Source organism: Atta cephalotes, assembly GCF_000143395.1.
Source record: "Atta cephalotes unplaced genomic scaffold scaffold00011, whole genome shotgun sequence".
Lineage (NCBI taxonomy): Eukaryota > Metazoa > Arthropoda > Insecta > Hymenoptera > Formicidae > Atta > Atta cephalotes.
Genome location: NW_012130075.1, coordinates 6,235,580 through 6,259,854, shown reverse-complemented (window position 1 = coordinate 6,259,854; position 24,275 = coordinate 6,235,580). Strand labels below are relative to the sequence as shown.

At 33.0% G+C, this 24,275-nt stretch overlaps 1 protein-coding gene across 1 annotated transcript in view; it reads left to right on the top strand.

Annotated features, from left to right (window-relative positions):
- The window catches only part of LOC105617093 (zinc finger and BTB domain-containing protein 14-like), a 107,876-nt gene that overhangs the window by 53,627 nt on the left and 29,974 nt on the right, over positions 1-24,275 (top strand). The window contains 1 exon segment of the mRNA XM_012198672.1: positions 20,081-20,275. Within this exon segment, the coding sequence (XP_012054062.1) occupies positions 20,081-20,275 (195 nt within the window).

Sequence of the window (24,275 nt, the reverse complement as noted above, 5' to 3'; positions counted from 1 at the left end):
CTCGTTGTATTGCGGTCGTTTGTCTTTCAATGCTCGGCTTAAACGCATCAATTCGATACCGATCGCCTGTGATTTTTTTCAATCGGTTTTAACAGTTCATAATACACTACGCCGAGTTGGTCCCACCAAATACAGAGCATGACCTTGGAGCCGTGAATATTCGGTTTGGCCGTCGACGTGGAAGCATGGCCGGGAACTCCCCATGATTTTCTGCGCTTGGGATTATCGTAATGAACCCATTTTTCGTCCCCAGTCACAATACGATGCAGAAATCCCTTCCGTCTTTGCCTTTCAAGCAGCTGTTCACAAGCAAACAAACACCGTTCATCATCTCTCGGCTTCAATTCGTACGGCACCCAATTTCCTTGCTTCTGAATCATTCCCATGGCTTTGAGGCGTTTTGAAATGGCTTGTTGAGTCACTCCCAATGATCGTGCCAATTCTTGATTTTGACTCGAGTCTTGCTCAAGTAATGCCTCCAATTCTGCATCTTCGAAAATCTTCTCTCTTCCACCGCTATGCCGTTCAAAATCACCGTTCTTGAAGCATTGAAATCACTCACGACACGTTCTTTCACTTATAGCGGCCTAAGTATTTGAGAGCATTCGATGAGCCTCAGCCGCAGATTTCTTCATATTGAAGCAAAAAATTAAAACCTCCCGCAAATGACAAGAATTTGGCTCGTAAACTGACATTTTCAATCGAGAATAACTTTATGATGCAGACACAAATCGACTAATGTTTCTATAGGGTTATGTTGACACATGCCCAAGTTTATTGTATGACGTCTATGATCTATTTCGACCACCACTTACCGCTAAAGCCATCTATAGGAAAAACGGCGGAATCAAAGTTGTACGTCTAATATTTTCACAAATTCCACGCCTTATGAATTGGAACGTAATAGCATGAGAGAGTAAACGTTTTCAAGAATAGTATATATCTGATATAGTAAAAGTAATCTGATCTGTGTAATAGGAGCGATCCATAGAGCGACTGATGTAATAAGATATATATATATAGCATAAGTCTCTTTTTTCAATTGATCCATAAATTTTCAGAAGCTTTGCATTTCACTAAATCCTTAGGATATGTAGTGAGTCAATAGACTGACTCAGTAATATCGCCATAAGTCTCACTAATTAGTGCTCACCATTTCACATTTTCCAGCAATATATCCAAGTTATTATTGAAAATTATTATCACATCAAGAGTTTATTTCAATTTCATCTCTATATGCGATTTTTAATATAGATATCATAATTACATTTTATGACATTGAAGTAATATATGTTCCACAATGTCTATGTGTGGATGAGCTATATGTTTCATCAGTAACATCATGAATCGTACATTGACATATAGAAATATTTAAATTTATTCATCATCGAATTATACACATTGATATATTTATGTGCTATGTCTTATGCTTGATATTACTGTGAGTAAGCATATATCGAAATCCAAGTTCTTTATACTGCGATTGAAATGCATCATCAATGAGCAGTATTGTTTATTAATTTTATACAAAGAAACGTACAATTCTTGTTTAATATCCTCACAGACATTTCTTTGATGCGATGATTGCGGCGGTAACTATTCACTGAGCAGTTATATATTAGAGCTCTCTTTCGTTCATGCGTTTTCTGTTTCATTATTTTTTTATATTTATATTATTTATATTTATATTTATATTATTTATATTTATTTTTTCATTTTTTATTCATTAATTTTTTTTCAGATCGTATATTTAATGTGGAATTTTACTTATCTTTACAAATATGAGAGTTAATTTTCAATGTTATTGCTATCAAACCTACATTAAACTATACATTTGTTATGTCCGGGCGTTTGGCTCGCGGAGATGTTCTCGCGTTCACGCACCCCCATCCGCAGAAATGAACAACACGGATATATAATAGTAGAAAGAAAAAAAAGAAAGTTTATTTCAAAGTAAACACAGAACAGTGTTACACGTTACACAGAACAGTAGTCACATGTTAATTCAGAGCATACGAATGATACGAGAATCAGAGAATCGAGAAACGGTACGATGTCGGCTCATGGGTGTAATACAATGACATATATATAAGAGTGCACTTTGACGATATTGAATCTTTTTTATCAGGTATATAAGCTTAAATCCGCTGTTTGCTCATAGGTGGCATTAGTGAGCGTACAAAGCTATCCTGGGCACACTTTTTTTTATGTGTTTGACATCTGTCAACATTAATCAGTGCACATCATCAATTTCATACAACAACATATTTTTTCTTTCGTAATCATGTCTAGTTTTTTCCTAAAAAAAACATATGCGGGAAGCTTTGCTTTTCTGTTTCAATTTGAAGAAATCGGCTGCCGAATCGCATCGAATGCTTGTGGAGGCCTATGGCGACAATGCTTTATTGGAAACAACGTGCAGAGATTGGTTTCGCCGGTTCAATGACGACAATTTTGACCTGAGTGACAAAAAGCGTGAAAATCGGCCCAGGAAGGTTGAGGACTGTCAATTGCAGGCTCTTTTGAACGAGAACGATATCCAATCGCAAAAAATGTTTGCCGAGCAATTGGGTGTTTCTCAAGTAGCCATTTCCATGCGGCTACATGCCAAGGGGAAGGTTCAAAAGATCAGAAAATGGGTGCCGCATGAACTGAATGATAGGCGACGCAGATGGAGCGACGCCAAAATACATGCCAAATTCTGCTTGCCAGACAAAAAAGAAAGTCGTTCCTGCATCGGATTGTGACAAGCGATGAAAAGTGAATCTATTTTCAGAATCCTAAACGCAAGAAATTGGATTGATCCCGCCCAACCATCAACATCTTCCTCAAGATCAAATCGCTTTGGACGGAAGACGGTGCTGTGCGTTTGGTGGGATCAGGAGGATGTCATCTACTACGAGCTGTTAAAACCTGATGAAACTGTTAATGCTCACCGTTACCATCAACAATTGATCAAATTGCATCGTGCTCTGCGTGATAAAAGGTCACATTATCGGAAAAGACATCACAGATTTTCCTCCACAACAATCGCACACGTCAACAATGGTCCAAAACTACTTGGAGACACTCAACTGGGAAGTGCTACCCCATTCTGCTTACTCTACCAGACTTGGCACATTCTGACTATCACCTGTTTTCGTCGATGGGTCACGCGCTCGCTGAGCGGCACTTCGATTCTTACGAAGACATCCGAAAATGGCTTGATGAGTGGTTTGCCTTGAAAGATGAGGAATTTTTTTGGCGTGGTATACGCAAATTGCCCGAAAGATGGGAAATTATATATAGTTAGCGAGGGCAAGTACTTTGAATAAATTTGTTTTTGCTTCCTAGGAAAAAAAAAGTGTTTTTCTGACTAAAAAACAGCGGATTTAAGCTTATATATCACCTGGTATCTAAGGGATCAGTCATCTATAATAAAGTCTATCAGTTTTCATTCTCTTTTCAAAAATGAGTTTAGGCAGTGTATTCAATGTGGAATTTTGTGTATCTTTACAAATGTATATAATAGTGTTAGTTTTTCAAAATAATGTTATAACGAATAATATATTTGCATTACAGATGTACCACCGGTATTTAAGTTATCCTAATTGAAAAGGATAACTTAGATTCATTCCTCGCATGTCTTTAATGTTAAAAATGTTATATCTTTTAAAGGTATAAAAGAACTAACATTGTTGGTCAACTGATCCCTTAGATAAAAATAAATACTTTATTTCTTTGAACGTTTGCACAATCTATGTTCACTGCTACAATATCAAATTGTTTAATAACGATAATCATTTATTATTATTATATAATAGGATTAATTAAATTGTTGCAATATCGTTCTGTTTCATTATTGTAATCAATCATAAATTTTCTAATTGATTCAATTGATAAATTTGTGACATTAGCTATACCATTTATAAATATATTTCACACATTTTTGCATTATTAATTTAGTCTCTTTTTTTAAATAATGTAAGTAATGATTCAATAAATTATAAATTTATAAAAAGAGTATAACAAAAGAGAGCTATGAAAAATTATATTATTTCATTAGTATTTATAAAAGATATATTGAACAAAAATTTGATAAATTATTCAACGTAAATAATAAACAAAAATATAAAAAAAATATATAAGAAATATAAAATATGCAATATGCAGACCTCAATTGGGTCATTCTCAATATTTCAATACATAAAGTTCGCTCGGTCTATAGAAATAAAATTGTTCAGACATTACTTGTATAAATTATGATCGCTTATTGAATATATTTAAGTCTCACTGTAGTAGTCCAGAATTAAAATCTTGAAAGAATTTTGAGTATCAAATGTTCCATTGTAAACGGATAAGGATTGTTTCTATTAAAATAATGAGACAATTTTATCAAGATATACAATAATAATTCATAGAGCTAACGCATTATAGAATTAATGACAGTTCAATTATAATGATTATAATGATCACCGAGAAATTATATTCAAATTTTTAATTTTGTCAAAATTAAGTTACATAAATTACCTTCATATTAAAAGAATCTGATACAGAAACCGCAGTCAAGTTTTTTGCAATTAATATTATAAACAATAATGATACAGAGACTATAGAGACTTAAATATATTCACTAAGCATAATTTACAAGTAATGTCTGAATAATTTTATTTCTATAGACCGAGCGAACTTTATGTATTGAAACATTGAGAATGATCCAATTGTTGAAACGTCTGTATATTGTATATTTTATATTTTATATTTTTTTATATTTTTATTTATTATTTACGTTGAATAATTGGTCAAATTTTTTGTCCAATATATCTTTTATAAGTACTAATGAAATAATATAATTTTTTGGCTTGTAGCCCCCTTTTTTTATTTTCATTTTTTGTTTACATGCATCTTATAAAATTTACAATAATTACCTTAATTACAGGAAATATTAATTTTATTTGTAAAAGATTTTTGTTCCTAATTTGACATGCTTATAAATAAACTTAAGAAATAATACATGTATGCATATGTACATGCTATAAATCGTGTAAAAAAATTTATATAATTAGATAAATAAATTTTAATTCCATCAATTAGATAAATGAAATCCTATAATCGATCAAAGCTGATCTTATTAGCTAAATATTTCAGTATGAATTTATACAAGTTCAAGTTCTAGACAATTCTATAAACTATAATAACTGTGCAATAAAGTCTTCACCAACCTTAAAGCGCAGTCTTGACTTGAACTATAATAGTATTAATAGTATTATTATATAATATTATATGTTATATTATAATTGTGTATTCATGCATCTATCCTTGAAAAACAATGTTCACTCACCAGTTGTTTGTAATATTTCCAATATTATTTAAAGCGCGAACTATTCACATTCTATAATAACAGCTTTATCACATATAAGTTTTGTAAAAAGTGCTTACAACATTGAATTTCCTGATAATACAACTTTTTGATACTGATAATAAAATTTTGGTGTAAGAAATTATTTAATTTCTTCACTTACTGTTTACATTGACAAAATACAAAGTATGCTTCACGCAATATTTCAGTTCAAAACGTACGTATAAACGTACGTATAAATGTATGTATATACACGTTTCGCACGCGTGGGTTTTCTCCGTGTCCAGATCCATTCTTGGTTTCATGAACCTTACAGTTTACTTCATCAGGGCGAGGAGTCTGATATTGAGGGTGCATTCACGAAATTACTGGAATGATTCCAGTGGAAGTTTATTTTGCTCAAGATCTCCTTCTATCGACTGATTTATTACGCGATAATACATCGAAAACTGAGGAGGTTGGTTCTTCGGAAGATTAATTAGGAAAAGTGAAAAGAAAGTTGGAGGAAATTCAAGAAGAAATAAGGAAATAATAGATATCAAATCTTCACAAAAATTTACGATCTTAAAGCCAGATAGATCTATTTTGAGGAGAGACAGAAAGTGTGGTTATATAATTCCTGAAGAAAGAAGGAGAAAATTCCCAAGTTGCAGAGCAATTGCATATTTTGTAGTTAAGAAACTTAACGATGTTGTGAAAGAACATTTAGGAGAAATGAGTTGAAAAGTTTAACTAATCGGAGTCCACTTGAAAAGGATTATAATCTTATAGTGTAAGCTATTTTTATTTTTCGTTCTTAGTTGCATTTACGTTTGCGCAATAGAGAAGATCTTCCTAGGGGCGGTGGAAATATTTTGGATGCCTCACAGCCAGTCCAGCAGGCTCATTTTCCACGAAATCGGAAGTTTATCTTTATCGGACGCGTTTCCGTCGACCTTACTTTTTTTAAAGAAAACCCGCGATTTTTGAATCGTGGTTTTTCCGTGGGATCGAGGGCGAATGCCGAGGCGGGGATTGGGAGCAGAGGTACTGCAGTACATCATTTTTTTGTACTCCCCTCCCCCCTTCCGAAAAGAGAAGAACCAAGAGCGCAAGGCCTGAAGAGGCAAGAGGATCCTGGCGTTTCCTTCATGAAGACAGGAGGATGTCCGAGGGGCATTGGGTTTTTTACGGGGGCAAGCTATCCTCCGGAGAGAAACTGAAGAGGGCTCTTGCCCGGAAGAAAAGAAGGTCTCAGGAATAAACCTCGAGAGGAAAGTCGGATCTCAAGGAGAAAGAGAACTAAAACTCAAGAAAACTTTTGTAGCATCAGTAGGGAGCAAGAAGTTGGTCAGGAGAAAACTCCAAATTCCTTGAAGAGGCCAATGTTCCTGAAAGTATCATAATTGTCGGGACAACAATTTAAGAGAAAGAGGGCAATGTTACGCCAGTGCTGAGCCAATACCATAGACCGCCGCTCGCGAAGTGCCGAAGATCACATTGCCGAGCAACGAGCTGTTCTATTATTAAACTAGCTCGGCAGATTTGGGCGTGAGCTGTGTTCGGACGTATCTCTCGATCCTCTGATTCCCTCATTGTTCGTATGCTCTGAGTTAACATATGACTGTGTTCTGTGTTTACTTTGAAATAAATTCTCTTTTTCTTCTTTCTACTATATCCGTGTTGTTCATTTCTGCGAATGGGAGTACGTGAACACGAATATGAGAATGTCTCCGCGAGCCAGACGCTCGGACATAACAATTGTATAGTTTAATGTAGGCTTGATAGCAACAATACTGAAAATTAACTCGCATATTTGTAAAGATAAGTAAAATTTCACATTAAATATACTATCCGAAAAAAAATAAATGAATAAAAAATGAAAAAATAATTATATTATTGTAAATAATATATAAAAATAATGAAACAGAAAATGCATGAGCGAAAGAGAGCTCTAATATACTAATCGCTCAGTGAATAGTTACCGCCGCAATCATCGCATCAAAGAAAGAGATATCTGAGGATATTACTCTTTAACAAAAATTTTACGTTTACATTATTTTGTATGAAATTAATAAACAATATTGCTCATTGATGATGCAGTCGCAGTATAAAGAACTTGGATTTCAATATATGCTTACTCGCAGTAATACTTGGTATATCAAGTACGACTTAGCAGATATATAAATATGTGTGTGATTCGAAAAATGATGATTACGTAAATTTAAATCCTATATGTCAATGTACGATTCATGATGTTACTGATGAAATACAGTGAAGCTCATCCACACATAGACCTTGTGGAACATATATTACTTCAATGTCATAAAATGTAATTATAATATCTATATTAAAGTAAAACTCACATATAGAGACGAAATTGAAATAACTCTTGATAATAATAATTTTCAATGATAATTTGGATATATTGCTGGAAAATGTGAAATGGTGAGCACTAATTAATGAGACTTAAGGCGACATTACTGAGTCAGTCTATTGGCTCATTACATACGCTAAGGATTCAGTGAAATGCGAAGCTTCTGAAAATTTGTGGTGGGGATCAATTGAAAAAAGAGATTTACATATGTCTTATTATTAGTCGCTCTATGGATCGCTCCTATTACACAGAGCAGATTACTTTTATTGTATCAGAGTATATACTACCCTTGAAAACGTCTCACGCTATTACGTTCCAAATATTGCCATAAGGCACGCGAAAGACAGTAAGTTTATTGAATTTTTTTAAAATTTTGATTATACATTTTATACGTGTATTCTTCTGGGATCTATTTATATGTTTTTTATTTTCTACAGCGCATCTTCGAAAACGCTACATACCTCATATAGCCTTGATGAGGAGATCTGCATTGACAATGGCAGCGTATAATTTCTTTCACATCGGGATCATCGTGGGACTTATATCTCATCTAAAAATTGCGATCGATGACAATCGAGGCAACCGCATAATCCTGCCTAATGCTACGTGGATGGGGATCATCGAGAAACATGCAAATATTGAGCGATTAATGCAGTCAACTGTTCCATCATTATCACCATCATCATCATCATTATTATTGATTGAAGATCTGAATGTGGAATTTGTTAAAATAGTAAATACGAATAACGTATAAAATTATATGATATATGCTTGTACATGAGACTAACCGTTTATGCTCTTCTTATTTGAGCTTGAACAATATGTTGGGCATATATTTTATGAACTGAGTCAATATATGCATGGATAGTGAGATTTTCAAATATTTTGTATCATTTTTAAGAGAAAATTGTATTATTAATAAATGCAATGTTGCAAACATTTTGTACAAAATTTAGAATAAAAATTCTATCAGATAATTCTATCTATATAGAATATGAACTAATAATCTATGGTTTAGATTATATTGTACATATTGCATTACATGATAAATAAATGTTCATTAAAAATTCCTTTTTAAAATTATCCTTTCCCCATAGCTTTTTCACCATATCTTCTTCATGCCTATTGAACTAGTCAATAAGAAAGTGTACTCGGTTACTCGTGTATTATATCATTAAAATATTAAAATTACATCATTTTATTGAAATAAATCGTATGATAAAAATTGTTTAATGAATATCATAATTATTTAATAAAATATCTTTAGTGCGTGCGAGAAAAAAAAACGCTGGAATTGAAGGGAGAAAGAACGCAACGAGAGGAAAAGACAGCGTGAATAATAAGTACAGGATTGCAACGGGTAGGAGAAAGAGAAGGAACGAAACTCCCTTCCCCCTCTAATACGGATCTTCGGCGACGCCTCTCCCTCTGACCCAGCGTCTGTGACTTCGTCCTTCCCATCCGGGCGACAGAGCCATCTGCTGGTTGCTATATACATGAGTTAGAATCGGAGTAGCTATCCAATTAATCAGCAGCATCAGCTATGTCACATCAGAATCCCACATCATTCACGGCGGAGAGTCAAAGAAAATCACAGTATTATAAAATTCGACAACACAACGAGCACTAATAACAATAGCGCACATTCCGGAACTCATCTAACATGAATCGATGCGGAGATGAGTCGTATTCTTCGACTGGTTGTGCGACGAAAACAAGAGATGAAAAATGTGCAGAGAGGAATTGTAGCGATATCTATGATTTATCCAAGAAACACGAAGGCAAAAAAATGCGTTCAACGAAAACAAAAACGCAGAAAATAACGCCACATAGGAACCGCTGATAACGAGACGACGAACGATGACATTTTTCACAATCTCACGCAATTGGATATACCAACACCAGATTCCATTACTGATGCCATAATTATTACGAAAAATTATTTCGAAATTTCGAGCAAGCATAATCATGCGATGAAAAGCATTGAAGAAATAGTGAAAACTGTACCGAAATTTTATCATAAGTATGCGCACTTACTGATGAAATATTTATTTTGAAAAGCTGTCCCTAATAGAATTAGTTGGGACGAGTATGGAATCGAATTATAGATGGTAATGTCGTGAAAGATTTGAATATCATTGATTTGATAAACGACCCGATGCGCGAGAAAAAACTGTGAAAGCAGTAGGTAGAAATCAGTTTGTGACTACTCCGTGAGCTGAATATATCTTCCGCACTTGTGAGAAATAAAAGATTATTGTCCATGCACGGTGTTACTGCAAACAGTGCAAACGTTGATCTCAAGTTTCAAGGCCTTTTATGTCGAAAGCACGAGTTCCACGTCGATTGTATCGAGAACACGAGGAAGGAGAAAAATGTAAAAATTTCGAACAAAGAATAGACAAGAAAAATTCGCTGATTTTTTCTCATACATTAATATTCCCCGTATTTTTACTCGATTGAAAAAAACTAAAATAACGATGACGTTTGAAAAACTATACTACGCATTATGCTGACTTTTGGCAGTGGATAATCTAACTCATGCTGTTAAACCGAATTTCTCACGGGGAGAAGTCGTACGCTGGTTCGAATCATAAGACGCGTACACGTTGCACCGGTTTGCGTAGAAGATTTCCACAATTGCATTACAACGTAACAAGCATTGACGATGTGAAAGATAGATTTGATCGAATTCCGAAATCTAAAAAGCTACAATGACAGTTATTGATATACTAAGTAAATCTGGATCGAATCGTTATGTGACAAAATAAATAACTGCGCGATGAAAGTTTTCTCACGCGTATTATTAAAAAGCGAAGGACGAGTACCCATATACTTATAAACGGGTAAAGAATTTATCGCGCAATCAATGCAAAAATTTCTTAAAGAAAACGACATTCGTTTTCGGGTTTCGCAAATTCAGATCTCAAAGCCGCCATCATCAAGTGCTTCAACAGAATACTGAATGTGGTGTTATTGCACGCATAAAAATGCTCCACGCTTCATCAATGTTCTGCAGAACATTGCACTTATATAATAATTACACTCGTCACTTGTCTATGAGAATGCAATCTGCGATAGTACAAGAGAAAATGCGCATATCGCTCGTGAAAATATAGCTTATCGTTGGAAAAACGAAACGGGCGCAAAATATTAAATATCGCATCGGAGATCTCGTTCATATTAGTAGAGCAAAAGGAAAGATACGAAGTTAAGTGGAGCCAGGAGATATTTCAAATTTACCGTTTCTTCGATTGGCGAAGTCCTCACGAACTACGAGATTTAATAGACGAAGTCGTAGACAGTATTTTTTATGAGCAAGAATTAGCTCGAGTTGAAAGAAACTTAAAGGAAATATAGTTTATTGTCGATCGCGTGATAAAGAATAGGGAACGAACAGCTAATAAAAAAGTTAATTGGCGCGGTTATCCCAATAAGTTTGATACTTGGATACCAGCTTCGAATTTAATTTTTTTTCGCGATGGAAGAGGAACAATTTCTTCTGGTACTTCCGAATACAACAGCAGTATGCCTCATTTTCCGGATAATACAACGTATTCCTTCATTACGAAATTACTTCACTTTAGTGTTACACAGACAATAGGAGATTGCGATAAGAGATTCAATTTCCCTGTACCCTTTTACATGTACGTCATAACGAAAATGTGATCAGACTTGATGTGGCGACAAATGGTACGTTACGGCAAAAGAAGTTGTGCTTCCAAATGGAATTTACAACGATATATATGAGCTTATTGATGCGATTAATACCGCGTGTAAAGATGCCGAATCGCATTTTTATTTGGAGTCTGGCGGCAAAATTTTCATAAGTACTAACTGCGATGAGAAGTGCAAAATGCTACATCATATAAACTTTTCCGATAATCTTCTACAAGAATGCTAGATTTTCCATCAGCAATTTCCACAAATAATCACCCATTTTATTCCAAGCTCGCGATATATAAACTTAATTCCAATAAAACAGAAGAAAAAACTATTCTTATTCACGGATTTAATAAGGAGAAAACGAAGGAAAAATGATTTGCAGACGATTACTGGAGTAACGAATTCTATAGTTTATGGCGCGATATCCTCGATAAAATGTTCGTTTATTGTGATATTGATTTATGTAATGGGTGATATTATCCTTTTCTCAGGATAATTCGAGATACACAGTCAATTATACATTTGGTGAAACGTTTCTTATTTCTAAATTATTGGGTCGTCCGGAAAGTTCGTGCCGATGTTGAAGGAAAATTGAAACGCAGAAAATTTTAATTTAATAAATGTATACTAAAATTTAAATTTTAGTCGGCACAAAATTTGAATTTTCCGGACGACCTAATATCATTGCGACGAACGAATTTTAGAACGATTGAAATAGATAGTAAGAGAAAAAAATTTCATTCAAATTCGGAACACTGACAGTGCACTTAAGCAATAACTTTCTTTCTTTCATCTACGCAAATGTGGTAGTAACAGTCTTTAGTAGGAACTAGCGATGGAACATGAGGAATATTTTGATATCGGTAACTGAGGTGGAATTCTACGTGTTTTCGTCGATTCGTCCTACCAATGCGGACATGGAATCGGAAACTTTCTCGCGAACTATTTAGAAAAATATTACTTTATTTAATAAAGATGCATGTGCTATCGGAAAAGAAGCTTTACGGGCGGGAATTTATGTAATAGAAGACGTCGGAAATAATAAGCTGTTGAAGGAATCGATCAAAAGTTAGCTAATCGAGGGATAATCTGAAGAGAAAAGCCAAAGAAAAAATAAGTTCCCTAATGAGAGGATCGGGATATAAAATATTCGCAAAGTCCGCAACTTTAATTTCCTTTCGGTGGTCGAGATAGTCGAGATATCACGCTTCGTAAACGACATCGGGCAGTCAAAAGAAAATCATCGAGAAGTACCGTAGGGAAAAAGAGCAAAAAAATGACAAAGAATAAGAAAAAAAATTTGTGCTGCAAGAAGAAAACAAAAAACTATCCACTAGGAAACATCGAGTAAAAACGTAACATATCCGACATATTCTCTTAATTGAGGTAGGAATTTGCGGCTGAAGAAAAAGTATGTCTTTTTTCTATATCCACTCAAGCGAGTGTATAAAGAATGAATTCGATTTCTTCTCTCTACTTCTTACGCAAACTATAAAACTAGCATTCGAGCACTATCGAGATCTCGCAATGGATTTATTACAGACCCGTAACTTCGCTCACGGATGATTTGCGGATAGAATTTGTCACATTCGGACATGGAGAAGACTATTTGGATCTCATTCCATATTGAGCTTTCGCATACGCGTGGAAAGCGAACGCGGGGAGAGCACATCGGCCGCCCCCGACAGCGTGGCAAAAGTAGAACTCGTAAATCATTTATTGCATTCCTTGTTCAATCAAATCGATATGTATGTCCTTATGGAAAACAAAACGATATCAAAAATACGCATTCTCGATGCCAGTCTACTCGTAAGAAGAGTAAAAATAAGCCCGAATGTGCTACTCGTACACGCTGAGTAAAATTACCGCCAAGTATCCCCTTATAAGAGTCAATGTTAAAACATTCAAGATACACGCCGACTTAGGAAAATTGATAGATACAATATACTCAGACAGCCGAAACATATAATAATCGGCTTTGTCGATAACAAGGCGTTTAATGGCGAAAATTGAACCCGTTTAATTTAAAAAATTATGGAATAAATTATTTTTCGCCGATGACATACAAATTTCTAGTAGACCATTATAGCTAAATTTTTCGACGAGCCACTCTGCGTTGAAGCTTATTACACATTGTTCTCGGGAATCGGCATCCACTTTCTGAACGAGAGTAATTCTATAAATAGAGACGATTATGCCAACAGTTACTCTTTTTGCGATCTATCTTACTTCGAATCTATCCGCTATTGTGCAGGGCATTGAAATCTCGTGAAACACGGAAGTTTATGATTAGAAACGAGATTCGAAAAAGCTCTTTTCATACTATTAATTGTATGCTGAATTTGATAACGTTTTAGAAATCAATTCGCGTCAAGTCATTGTCGACTTTTTCGGTTAGCTGTATACCTTTCGTGAGAACATTATTTTCCCCCACTATATTTTTTTAAATCTAATTATATGTAACATGACGAAAAAAATTTCTTGTTCGCGATGCCAATGCCGATGTTTCGTGACATAAAGGGGCAGAATAAAGAATATCATGATGGATATAGAATACGATCAACATGATGCTACAAATTCTTTGAAGCGTTTTTTAATTGGTCAATTTGCAAAATTTTTTCTTCTAATTGATCCATTAAACGCTTCAAAGCGTTTGTAGCGAGACTTTGATCACAACCATAGTTATCGATATAAAGTTTTCATGATATCGAAGAAAACTTTATTTCGAAAGAAACGCGATTCTTGCAATTAATTGTCGATCACTGGATTACGAAGCCACCTTATCCATTTGGTGATTTACCCGAGATAGTAAGACGAGAAAACGACTAGCTTATACAAAATTATTATACGGAATCGAATGGTACGATAAAGAAGTCAATCCTAAATACTTACTTTACGATACATCTATGAGACATTACGCAACATTGCGCTACATCTACAGCAGAAGACAAGAAAAGTTATCTGATCTAATGTATTCTCCAGAAATATAATTCGGAAGGTATTTTTCCAGCTTTTAAAAATCTCGGATTTTGAAGGCCGAGGTTAACGTTGTACGCACCATGAATTTCGATCTAATGGCACGTAATTTCGAATCACTTTGTGTCTTAACATAATTGAGTTAAGGATGATCTCTCGAGCTACTTCCTAGTCAATAAACAATTTATTCATAATAATATGTAAAACAATTAAAATAATGGAATAAAAAGATTACTAATAATATCTTATACCATTCTACATAATTATTGTAAATTTTATATGTTACTAATTGTAAATATTTTCAAAATGATAAAATAAAAGTTGTAAGATGCTCATTTAATATACTCGCATCGTCTTGACAGATGTTCTAGCTTTTTTCATTAAAAAAAATCTCTTTTAAACGTACGGTCAGTTTAAATGAAACTTTACGAGAACAAACTTAAGTGTTTAATAATGAAAAAACTTTATAATTGTAACTTTATAATTGTAACGATTTTAAATTGCTATCTTATACGCAAGTGTCTCAATTTAAAAGAGAATAAATACAGAATAAAGTTATACTTTCAAATTATAATGTGAAATTTTATAAATTTGTAATTAAATATCATCAAAATGATACAGTAAAAGTCAATGAAAATTTTTTCTAGATATTATTGATATTATTAACTTTTATATTACACTTATATTATTAGGTGTACAACTTTGCTTCCGCCGTTTTCCTATAGATGGCTTCAGCGGTAAGTGGTGGTCGAAATAAATAGATCATACATGTCATACAATAAACTTGGGCATCTGTCAACATAACCCCATAGAAACATTAGTCGATTTGTGTCTGTATCATAAAGTTATTCTCGATTGAAAATGTCAGTTTACGAGCCAAATTCTCGTCATTTGCGGGAGGTTTTAATTTTTTGCTTCAATATGAAGAAATCTGCAGCTGAGGCTCATCGAATGCTCTCAAATACTTATGGTGAGGCCGCTATTAGTGAAAGAACATGTTGTGAGTGGTTTCAACGCTTCAAGAACGATGATTTTGACGTCCAAGGTCATGCTCTGTATTTGGTGGGACCAGCTCGGCGTAGTGTATTATGAACTGTTAAAACCGACTGAAACAATCATAGGCGATCGGTATCGAACGCAATTGATGCGTTTGAGCCGAGCATTGAAAGACAAACGGCCGTAATACAAGAGACACGATAAAGTGATTTTGCAGCATGACAATGCTCGACCCCATGTTGCGAAAGTGGTCAAGACATACTTGGAAACGTTGAAATGGGAAGTCCTACCCCACCCGCCATATTCTCCAGACGTTGCTCCCTCTGACTATCACTTGTTTCGATCAATGGCACACGGCCTGGCTGACTAGCACTTCCGGTCTTATGAAGAAGTAAAAAATTGGATCGATTCGTGGATAGCCTCAAAAGATGGCTAGTTTTTTCGAACGGGGATTCGTACGCTACCCGAAAGATGGGAGAAAGTGGCCAGCGATGGACAATACTTTGAATCATAAATGTATAACCAGTTTTTTACAATAAAGCCTCGAATTTCAGAAAAAAACGGCGGAAGCAAAGTTGTACTCCTAATATAGACTGATCTTATATTTCATTAAACGCGAGAACCCTCTTAACTGTGATAACTCTTAAAATATTTCATATTAGTCCATTCAACACATACCGTTAAATTGGACCAATAAAAAACTTCAAGAGTCACAATTAACTCAATTATGTTAAAATAATCTGCGTCTCCATATATTTTCTGTATCACTGTTTAGATTAATCATGTCGAGATAGTCTCTGTGGTTATGATTATTTAGAGAATTATATACATACTGAAGAAAGACCTGTGGTCTCGAAACGTATATGAGTTTTTGAATAAATACATAGTTTATCAATTTAATCTTATATCCTTTGTTAGTTCGTTGACCGAATTTTTGTATATTTATTTATTTATTTACATTTCTACCTTTCTCCTGTAAATTCATCAGTAATTCGTCAAAAATCATCAAGTCAATTACTCCTGTTACAATATGCCGCGTATATATTTCAATATTGAATATGCTGATATGGTTTTCGTATGTGCAACAATGGATTGAAATGTGTTTCAATGCGATGAATAACTAGCTCATTATGGCAGAGCTACTCGAACTTAGCTAGATAGATGTTATTCGCGATGATTGGACATGGAGAAGTAATATTTCGACTCCGATTGCCTGATTTGACACCATTGGATTTCTTTGTGGGGAAGTAGGAAGTTATTTGTCGTCAATCAACTCTACAGAACAATTGATAAATCGAATCGAGGTTGCAGTGCACCAAATATTATTAGATCAGTGTTTGACTGCAATAGGAGCTGTTGTATTAAATGCAATGCTTGTATTACTGCAAAAAGTCAACATTTTGAACAATATCTACATTAAGCAAGTGAATAAATACAATGTGAATAAGTAATGAGAATGAATGAAAATGTAAACTACCTTTTGTCTTTTTTGCGATTTTCTCTAAAACGAAGCAAAAACGAGCAGAACTTTTTCTACAGAACTTTTTTCTTATTATTTATTATTTTCTTATTATCTTTAATAGTTTATTGATTTCCTACATGCTCTCGATGTTTTGACATTTAAATTCCAACACTCTGTATAAACTGCATACTGCAAATTACTGTTACTCCAACTTGAAATGCAATCGGCATTTATGAACTGAAGCTAAGATAATAATATCACAAATTAAATGATTATCAATTCAATAATAATATTAGTAACCATCTTAAAGCATTGCAGAGACATTAAGCATGCAGAGACTTATTAAGAAAAAATATTATCCTGAATGAGATAATGTTTTTCGCAGTAAGTTTCATGATCAGTCTTACTGCAACAAAAGAGTTAATGATGAAAATAATGATTTTATTTCATTTCATTTTATTTTTATTATAACGCAAGTTTGATGAACATAAAAACTTTTTATGTTAAATATATATTAATATATTCTTATATATTTCATATTAAATATGTTCCGTTAAATATTATATATTGAATTAATGAATTAATCAATCATCTATAATTTATAAAAGTAATAACAAATAGAAAGTGAGCAAGCGTACTTTTAATTAGTAACTGATAATGTATCTTTGACCAGTCAATACGATGTCGGACAATCATTTAATTTAGCTATCTCACTTATAATGTTATTAAAATTGTGCGCATTAGACACAATTTTGAATGAAATGAACGAATCTATCAGAAAAAAACGTCCTTCTGGCCCCGTGAAACGAGATATTAAACATTAAAGTTGATTACTGTTCAGGTTAGAACATTTAAAATATCCGTTACTAAAGCTCGTTAGACAATGAACTTTGCAGGCCAATCTACAGTGAATCAATTACAATCAGTCAGACTCATTATGATTGGTCCATTATAGATCGATAGTCAGAGTTAGCTGTCGATCAGCCTGCAGAATCGGTAGTCTGATATGGGCTTTAATAATGACAATAATGCATTTTAAGCTTTATAACCTGACAGAGATCAACTTCGATGTTTAATACGAAAGTAAATCAATAAGTTCTTAGAAAATCTATCAGAGAGCACTCACATGTCATGTCACATTACTTTTTGACAAGTAATCTCTGATTACTGTCAAATTTTAAGCGGAATTCATCGCGTGATTTCATTTCTGTAGACCATTAAAGCGAACAACTTTTGTATTTTTTGCAAAATGGAAAAAAATGAGTTTCGTGCAGTGATCAACCATCTACATATGAAAGGTTTAACGCCGAAAGAAATCAAAGCCGAATTGGATAATGTTCATAGCACATCTGCATCAGCGTTTGCGATTACTGTATACAATGGGTGAATGAATTTAAACGTGATCGTACATCCACATGTGATGCACTTCGTCCAATTGAGACTGTTACGCCAGAAATCATCAATATTGTTTTGACTGATCGACGAGTGAAAATGTACGAGCTTGTTGAAGTCTACAGGCATATCACATGGCACAGTGATTTCAATTTTGCATAATTGGGTATGAAAAAGCTATCGGCAAGATGGATGGCGCGTTTGCTCATGCTTATGGACCATAAACGCGACCGTATGACGATTTCAAAACAATGTTTGGAGATGTTTCAACATAATCCAGATAAATTTCTGCGTCGATTCATTATTATGAACGAAACATGGATCCATTACTTCATACCCGAGATGAAGGAACAATCAAAACAATGGACTTCATCGGGTGAACTAGCTTCGAAGAAGGCAAAGATTGTAAAGTCGGAAAAGTGATAGCCACAGTTTTTTGGGATGCACACGGTATAATTCATATCGATTACCTTCCGTCGAAGCAAACGATCAATGGGGATTACTATACAGCCTTATTGGACTGTTTCAACAACATTTTAAAGAAAAAAGTGCGAAGAAGAAAGTGCTCTTTCAAGACAATGCATGAGTTCACACATGCCTGGCACCGATGGCCAAATTCAACGAATTCCGCTACGAATTGCTTCTCTATCCAGCATATTCGTCAGATTTAGCCCTCTGCGACTATTTCCTGTTTCCGAAGAAATGATTCGGAGGAAAGAGATTCACTATTAGAGAGCAGCTCATCGCCGAAACAGAGGCTTATTTTGAAGGGTTGGACAAATCATATTATTCGGACGACTTGAAAAAATTGGAGAATCGTTCGGATCAAGTGCATCAAGCTGAAAGGAGACTATATTGAGAAATAAAAATGAATCTATCAAAAAAAAATGTGTTTTATTATGTTTTTCTAAAAACTTGACTTGCCCTTGTATTTCGCTTCACAACACTATTTTTGCAAGATTTATTTCGTGCAAAAAACGAAAATTATTAAAATATTGATTCTCCAATTTATATGGTAAAGTTTATTTTTATATTTTATATATATATTTTATATATTTTATATATATATTTTATATATAAAGTTACATATGATGTAAAAATATTAAAAATATAAAAATATAAATAAAATAAAATTTTTGTTGTTATTTTATCTTTATATATAATTTTTATACATTGGTTATAAAGATACAGCACTGTTTAGTCAGGTACAACAGGGTGTTGTATTTTTGACCAAAATTCAATTTTTTTCTAATGTTAAAAAGTTCTAATGTAAAACATAACAATTTAAGTTTATAAAAAATATATGTTAATGTCAAAGAATATTTTAGAATTTTTTTTGAACATCATTTTTTTAGACATCAAAAGTATAGCTTGCACAAAAAAAAGTCAAAATTGGTCAAAGGTACACCATCTTCTCTTATCTATTTCTCTAATATACTCGGTATACGATCTTTCTGACAGGTATTCTAATTCGAACCTTACTGCAGAAGTTCATATCCTCGTAATATTTGTGCGTTTCGACATTTATAAAAAAAATGTTGCAATCGTTCTAATCACGACCGTACATAAAAGAGAATAGGTGTTAGCGCTTGTCTTTCTTTAAATTTTAGGAGAAACAATCGAAATTATGAAAATCATTTTACGATTAAAAGTTAAACGTTTATTACCCAATTAATGACTTACGCGTTATTTGTAAGAGAGTTCAGTTGAAAATTCTCGAAGATTGCCTTTAATATAAATATTTCAATAAATTTTGTGTGATGATAAATTTTTGCTTTCCTTCTAGTAGAAATTTTGAGTACCTTATATGATTTATGTTTAATTTAGAAAAATAAATAAATTTAGAAAAAGGTAAGTATATAGCAATCTTAATATTTGTTATAATTATTTTCAGAAGCGAATACCTCCTCCGATGTACAAGCGAGAAACTAGATTTAAAGGGCAGAAGAGGGTATCCGTGGGTCGTGTGACACGGAACAACGATCCACTGGAATCGAGATCGAAAGACTCTTCGCGAGAATCAAGTTGTGAGGATGTTTCGAGGATCAAATGCGAGCCTAATCTCAATGATGGATCGGCGAATATCTCGGTATTGGACGTACAGGTAAATGAGTTAGTCTATCAGAAGAAAATTTTTTTGATAAATCGTATTTTACGCGGTTGCAATAAGTTTTTATTGCAACTGAAGCAGTAACGGCTTTGCTATTACAAGCAAATTGTATTTACTATACGAGATAGATTATTTTAATATAAAATTTTGATAAAAATTTAAATTAGGGCTTGCCCCTAATGACCTTAACCTTGATATTGTCAAGATCAAGAGCCTGAATGATCTCCAGATTTTAGCCTTTGTTTCCGTTAAAAAGATATTAACAAAATAAATTTAAGAATAACTCTTTTCTATTATACGAAACAGAAATCCTCTGTTTTTAAATAAATTTTCTGCTTTAAAAACAAAATTTTTCTTTGAAAACATTTATATAATTTTTGTTTTTAAAACAAAGAATTTGTGATTTTTAACGACTTTACGCGACGCGAGATCCATCTCACATTTCTCTCCTAATGATGCATATTTGGTCCCGCGCAACTCAAAGAATCAGTCCCTCTACTTTTGCTTCATCAATTGACGTCGCTATCACTGTTTTCTCCTGCTTAGAGGCATATGACTTTTAAGGAGAAGCGAGGTTTATCTCATGATTCCCTATGTTTAGGAGCGTATGATTCCACGCAAATCGAAGTTTACCCCACTTCTCTACTATATCCAGGAGCGCACGACTTTCCATGCGAAACAAGGTCCATAGTAACGAAACGTATAATTAATTATTTTCTACAATGTGCAATCGCATGCGGCATTTTTGTTGCAAATTTCTCTTTCCTTCTTTTTCTCTCTTTTTATATACGTATACAAGATGTCCCAGAATGACCGCCAAATTTCGTGCGTAGATAAAGCGTGCGGACTAAACTGATTGTATTATAAGTAACCTCCACATCTTGCTAATATATTATAACCATATGTTAATGTTAGCAGTAACTGTCAAGTTTTACTCAAAAAGTACTTAATGAAAAAATATTTTATTATAGCGTTTTGAAAATGGCTCGACTTTCAGCTACAAGAATAGAGATGTAAAAAAACGGTTTTTAACTTCGGAGAAAAGTATTAAGTAAAAAATCAGTTTTTTTACTGTAAAAACGGTATTTTTAACCAAATTACATAAAATTCATGAAAAATCTTAAAATTCATGTTAAATAGAAGAAGAAATAGAATTTATTTTTCTTGTTATTTTGATATTTTTAAATATTTTTGTCTTTATTTTATATCGAAATGGAAATATGTATTATTAGCTGTTGCAATTCTTGATGAGATGATAATAGGTCAATAAGTCTGTTTGTGTTGCTTGCACTCTTTGCATTTGTGCCTTCTCTAATTTCGACGCCCGATAATAATAATAAAAATTATATAAAAATATATTTTCAAAGAAAAATTTTGTTTTTAAAGCAGAAAATTTATTTAAAAAGAATTTCTGTTTCATATAGAAAAGAGTTATTCTTAAATTTATTTCTTAAACTTATTTTGTTAATATCTTTTTAACGGAAAACAAGCGACGGCTAAAATCTGTTGGAGCTTATTCAGGCTCTTGACAACATATATCAAGATCAAGGTCATTAGCAGGCCCCTAATTTAAATTTTTATCAAAATTTTTAAAACTTTAAATACAAAAATTTTGGGGGATTTCAAGCAATGCGAACAGATCTAAATGATTTAAAAAAATATCCGAATAAAAAACTATAAAAGTAAAAGAAAAAAAAATCATTAATTTCTGAGTTTTTTACCCTAAAATTCTAGTATTTTTCCGTCGTTTACATCTCTTTATACAAGAATATACCTATAATAAAAAATAGTAATTTTTATTTAAAAAATTCATATTGACTTGATCTTGATGCTCTATATACAAAATCTATTATTTCCATCTTCTTTCCTCCAAGAAAATCTACAACTTTCATATGAAATTAATTTTTTCCTGTATCTCTCTTAATTTCTGAGCGGTTAAAAGTCCCCACGTTGTATTATACAGGGTATCTCATAATGACCTTCAAATATTTCGCGCACAAATAGAGCGGAATAAACTGAGTTGAAAAATATTCTATCATTTTGCAATTTTTATAGTAGTTGACAAGGGCTATATTCCAAATTGATCGCCAGCATTGAAAATGCTGGCAATCAATTTTGGAACACACAGCCAAGATATTAATTACTAAATATTGATGTTTAATAATTTTTTACTCAAGTACTATCAATTTTATAAAAAAATAGCAAAAGATAAAAATTGTTTACTTTCTTCTTATAGAGTTCTAAGAATTTTTTCAGAAATTATCAACATTTGAGTATTGCATTTTTTTACTTATATTGGCAATTATTTTTATCTATATGAGAAAATACGATACGAAATACTTTGAAAAATTCTCAGAATTTTATATGTAGAGAAAAAATAAACAATTTCTGTCACCTGCTGTTTTCTGTAAAGTTGACAGTACTTGAATAAAAAATTATTGAAAACTAATATTCAGTTTTGAATAATAAATGTCTTGTTAACTATTGCGAAAATTGCAAAATGATACAGGATTTTCCGATTCAAAGAGACGTTTCACATATATAAACTTTATATAACCATTTTTAAATCACAAATATTTAAGTTGTGATATCGTGGCGATGACAATTGATTGTGTCTTAGAGATTGCATTTTTATTATTTTGTTATCATATTATTTCGTGTAAATTTATATTAGTTTCCAATAACAAAACAATGTCTGAAAATCTTTTAGCAAAATTTTTCCAAATTCTGAGTTCGTAAACATCTAATGATTGTGTTTTCCCTATAGTGCTTTTGATATGATCATTGTAGTAATATCTTTTCCTGTAGGTATTAAATCTGAAATGATATTGGGACAATGTCCAGTCCACGAATTGATAAGAAAAATGCTATTAGAAACAATGTTTAGAAAATAAGCTTCTTTAACCACATTTTAAAATGATCTGTAAGAAATACAAATGTTAAATTAATAACTTTTTTGCGACTGTTATTAGATTCTTAAATAAAGTATAAAAGTATATCATAGAAATGACAGAGATTACAATTTCATTATATTATTTCGTTTATGCAAAGGACCTACTAATCCTATATGAAATTGGATCCTATATGAAATCAAATAGTTTTCTCGTATATTATAGCTTATGATTTACTACACAAAACATGTAAGTTTTAGCGCAAAAAATAAACAATTTTCGTGTTCGATTCATTTCGCTCTCATCTCATCATAAAATACTCAACTTGTAACTGATCTAATGGATAAAATTGTAATGTTTTGAAAAGGTCTCAGCAAAGACTATAAGAAAATGAAAGAAAAAGTAAGAAGTCTCACTTAAAAAATTCGAGTTGATTTTGCTCTACCTTGGCGACATCACCCAAAATCAAACTGATGAAGCCAGCGGCTAGACTTTTTAAACTCTACAACTTTTATCTAAAATCTTTTTTTTATAAAACTTATATATATAGTTTTCCAGATATTTTGCCGTCTCGGAACATTTTATGTTCCTTATATGATGGTGTCACATATAATTATGTCTTATATATAATTATATACCATTATATACATACCATTATAATTACATACCATTATAATGTCCAAGATGTACACATGTATAAAACGATGCTTTGTTACAGAATATATAGTGTAACTCTTAAGATATGAATGATGAAAGTAAGAATAATAAGCAGGTTCTAATCCATGGGGCTAGAGGGAGGCGCGAGGCGTGGGGAGGTACTCGTGGACGTAGATGGAAGACGCGGGGGTACTCGTAGGCGGAGAAGGAGAGCGTGGAAAGGTCCCGGGACTATCGATGTTTACGTAAATATCAATACTAATACGTGTCATCTCATTGTGATATCACATATTATTGGGATTCTGCCGTCGCGGTCATCGCCGCTGCCGCTGCCACCGCCTTCTGTAAGATGAAAAAATAATATAAATAAAAAAAATATATATATATATATATAAAATAATAGTGTATAACATAAAATATATAAATATATA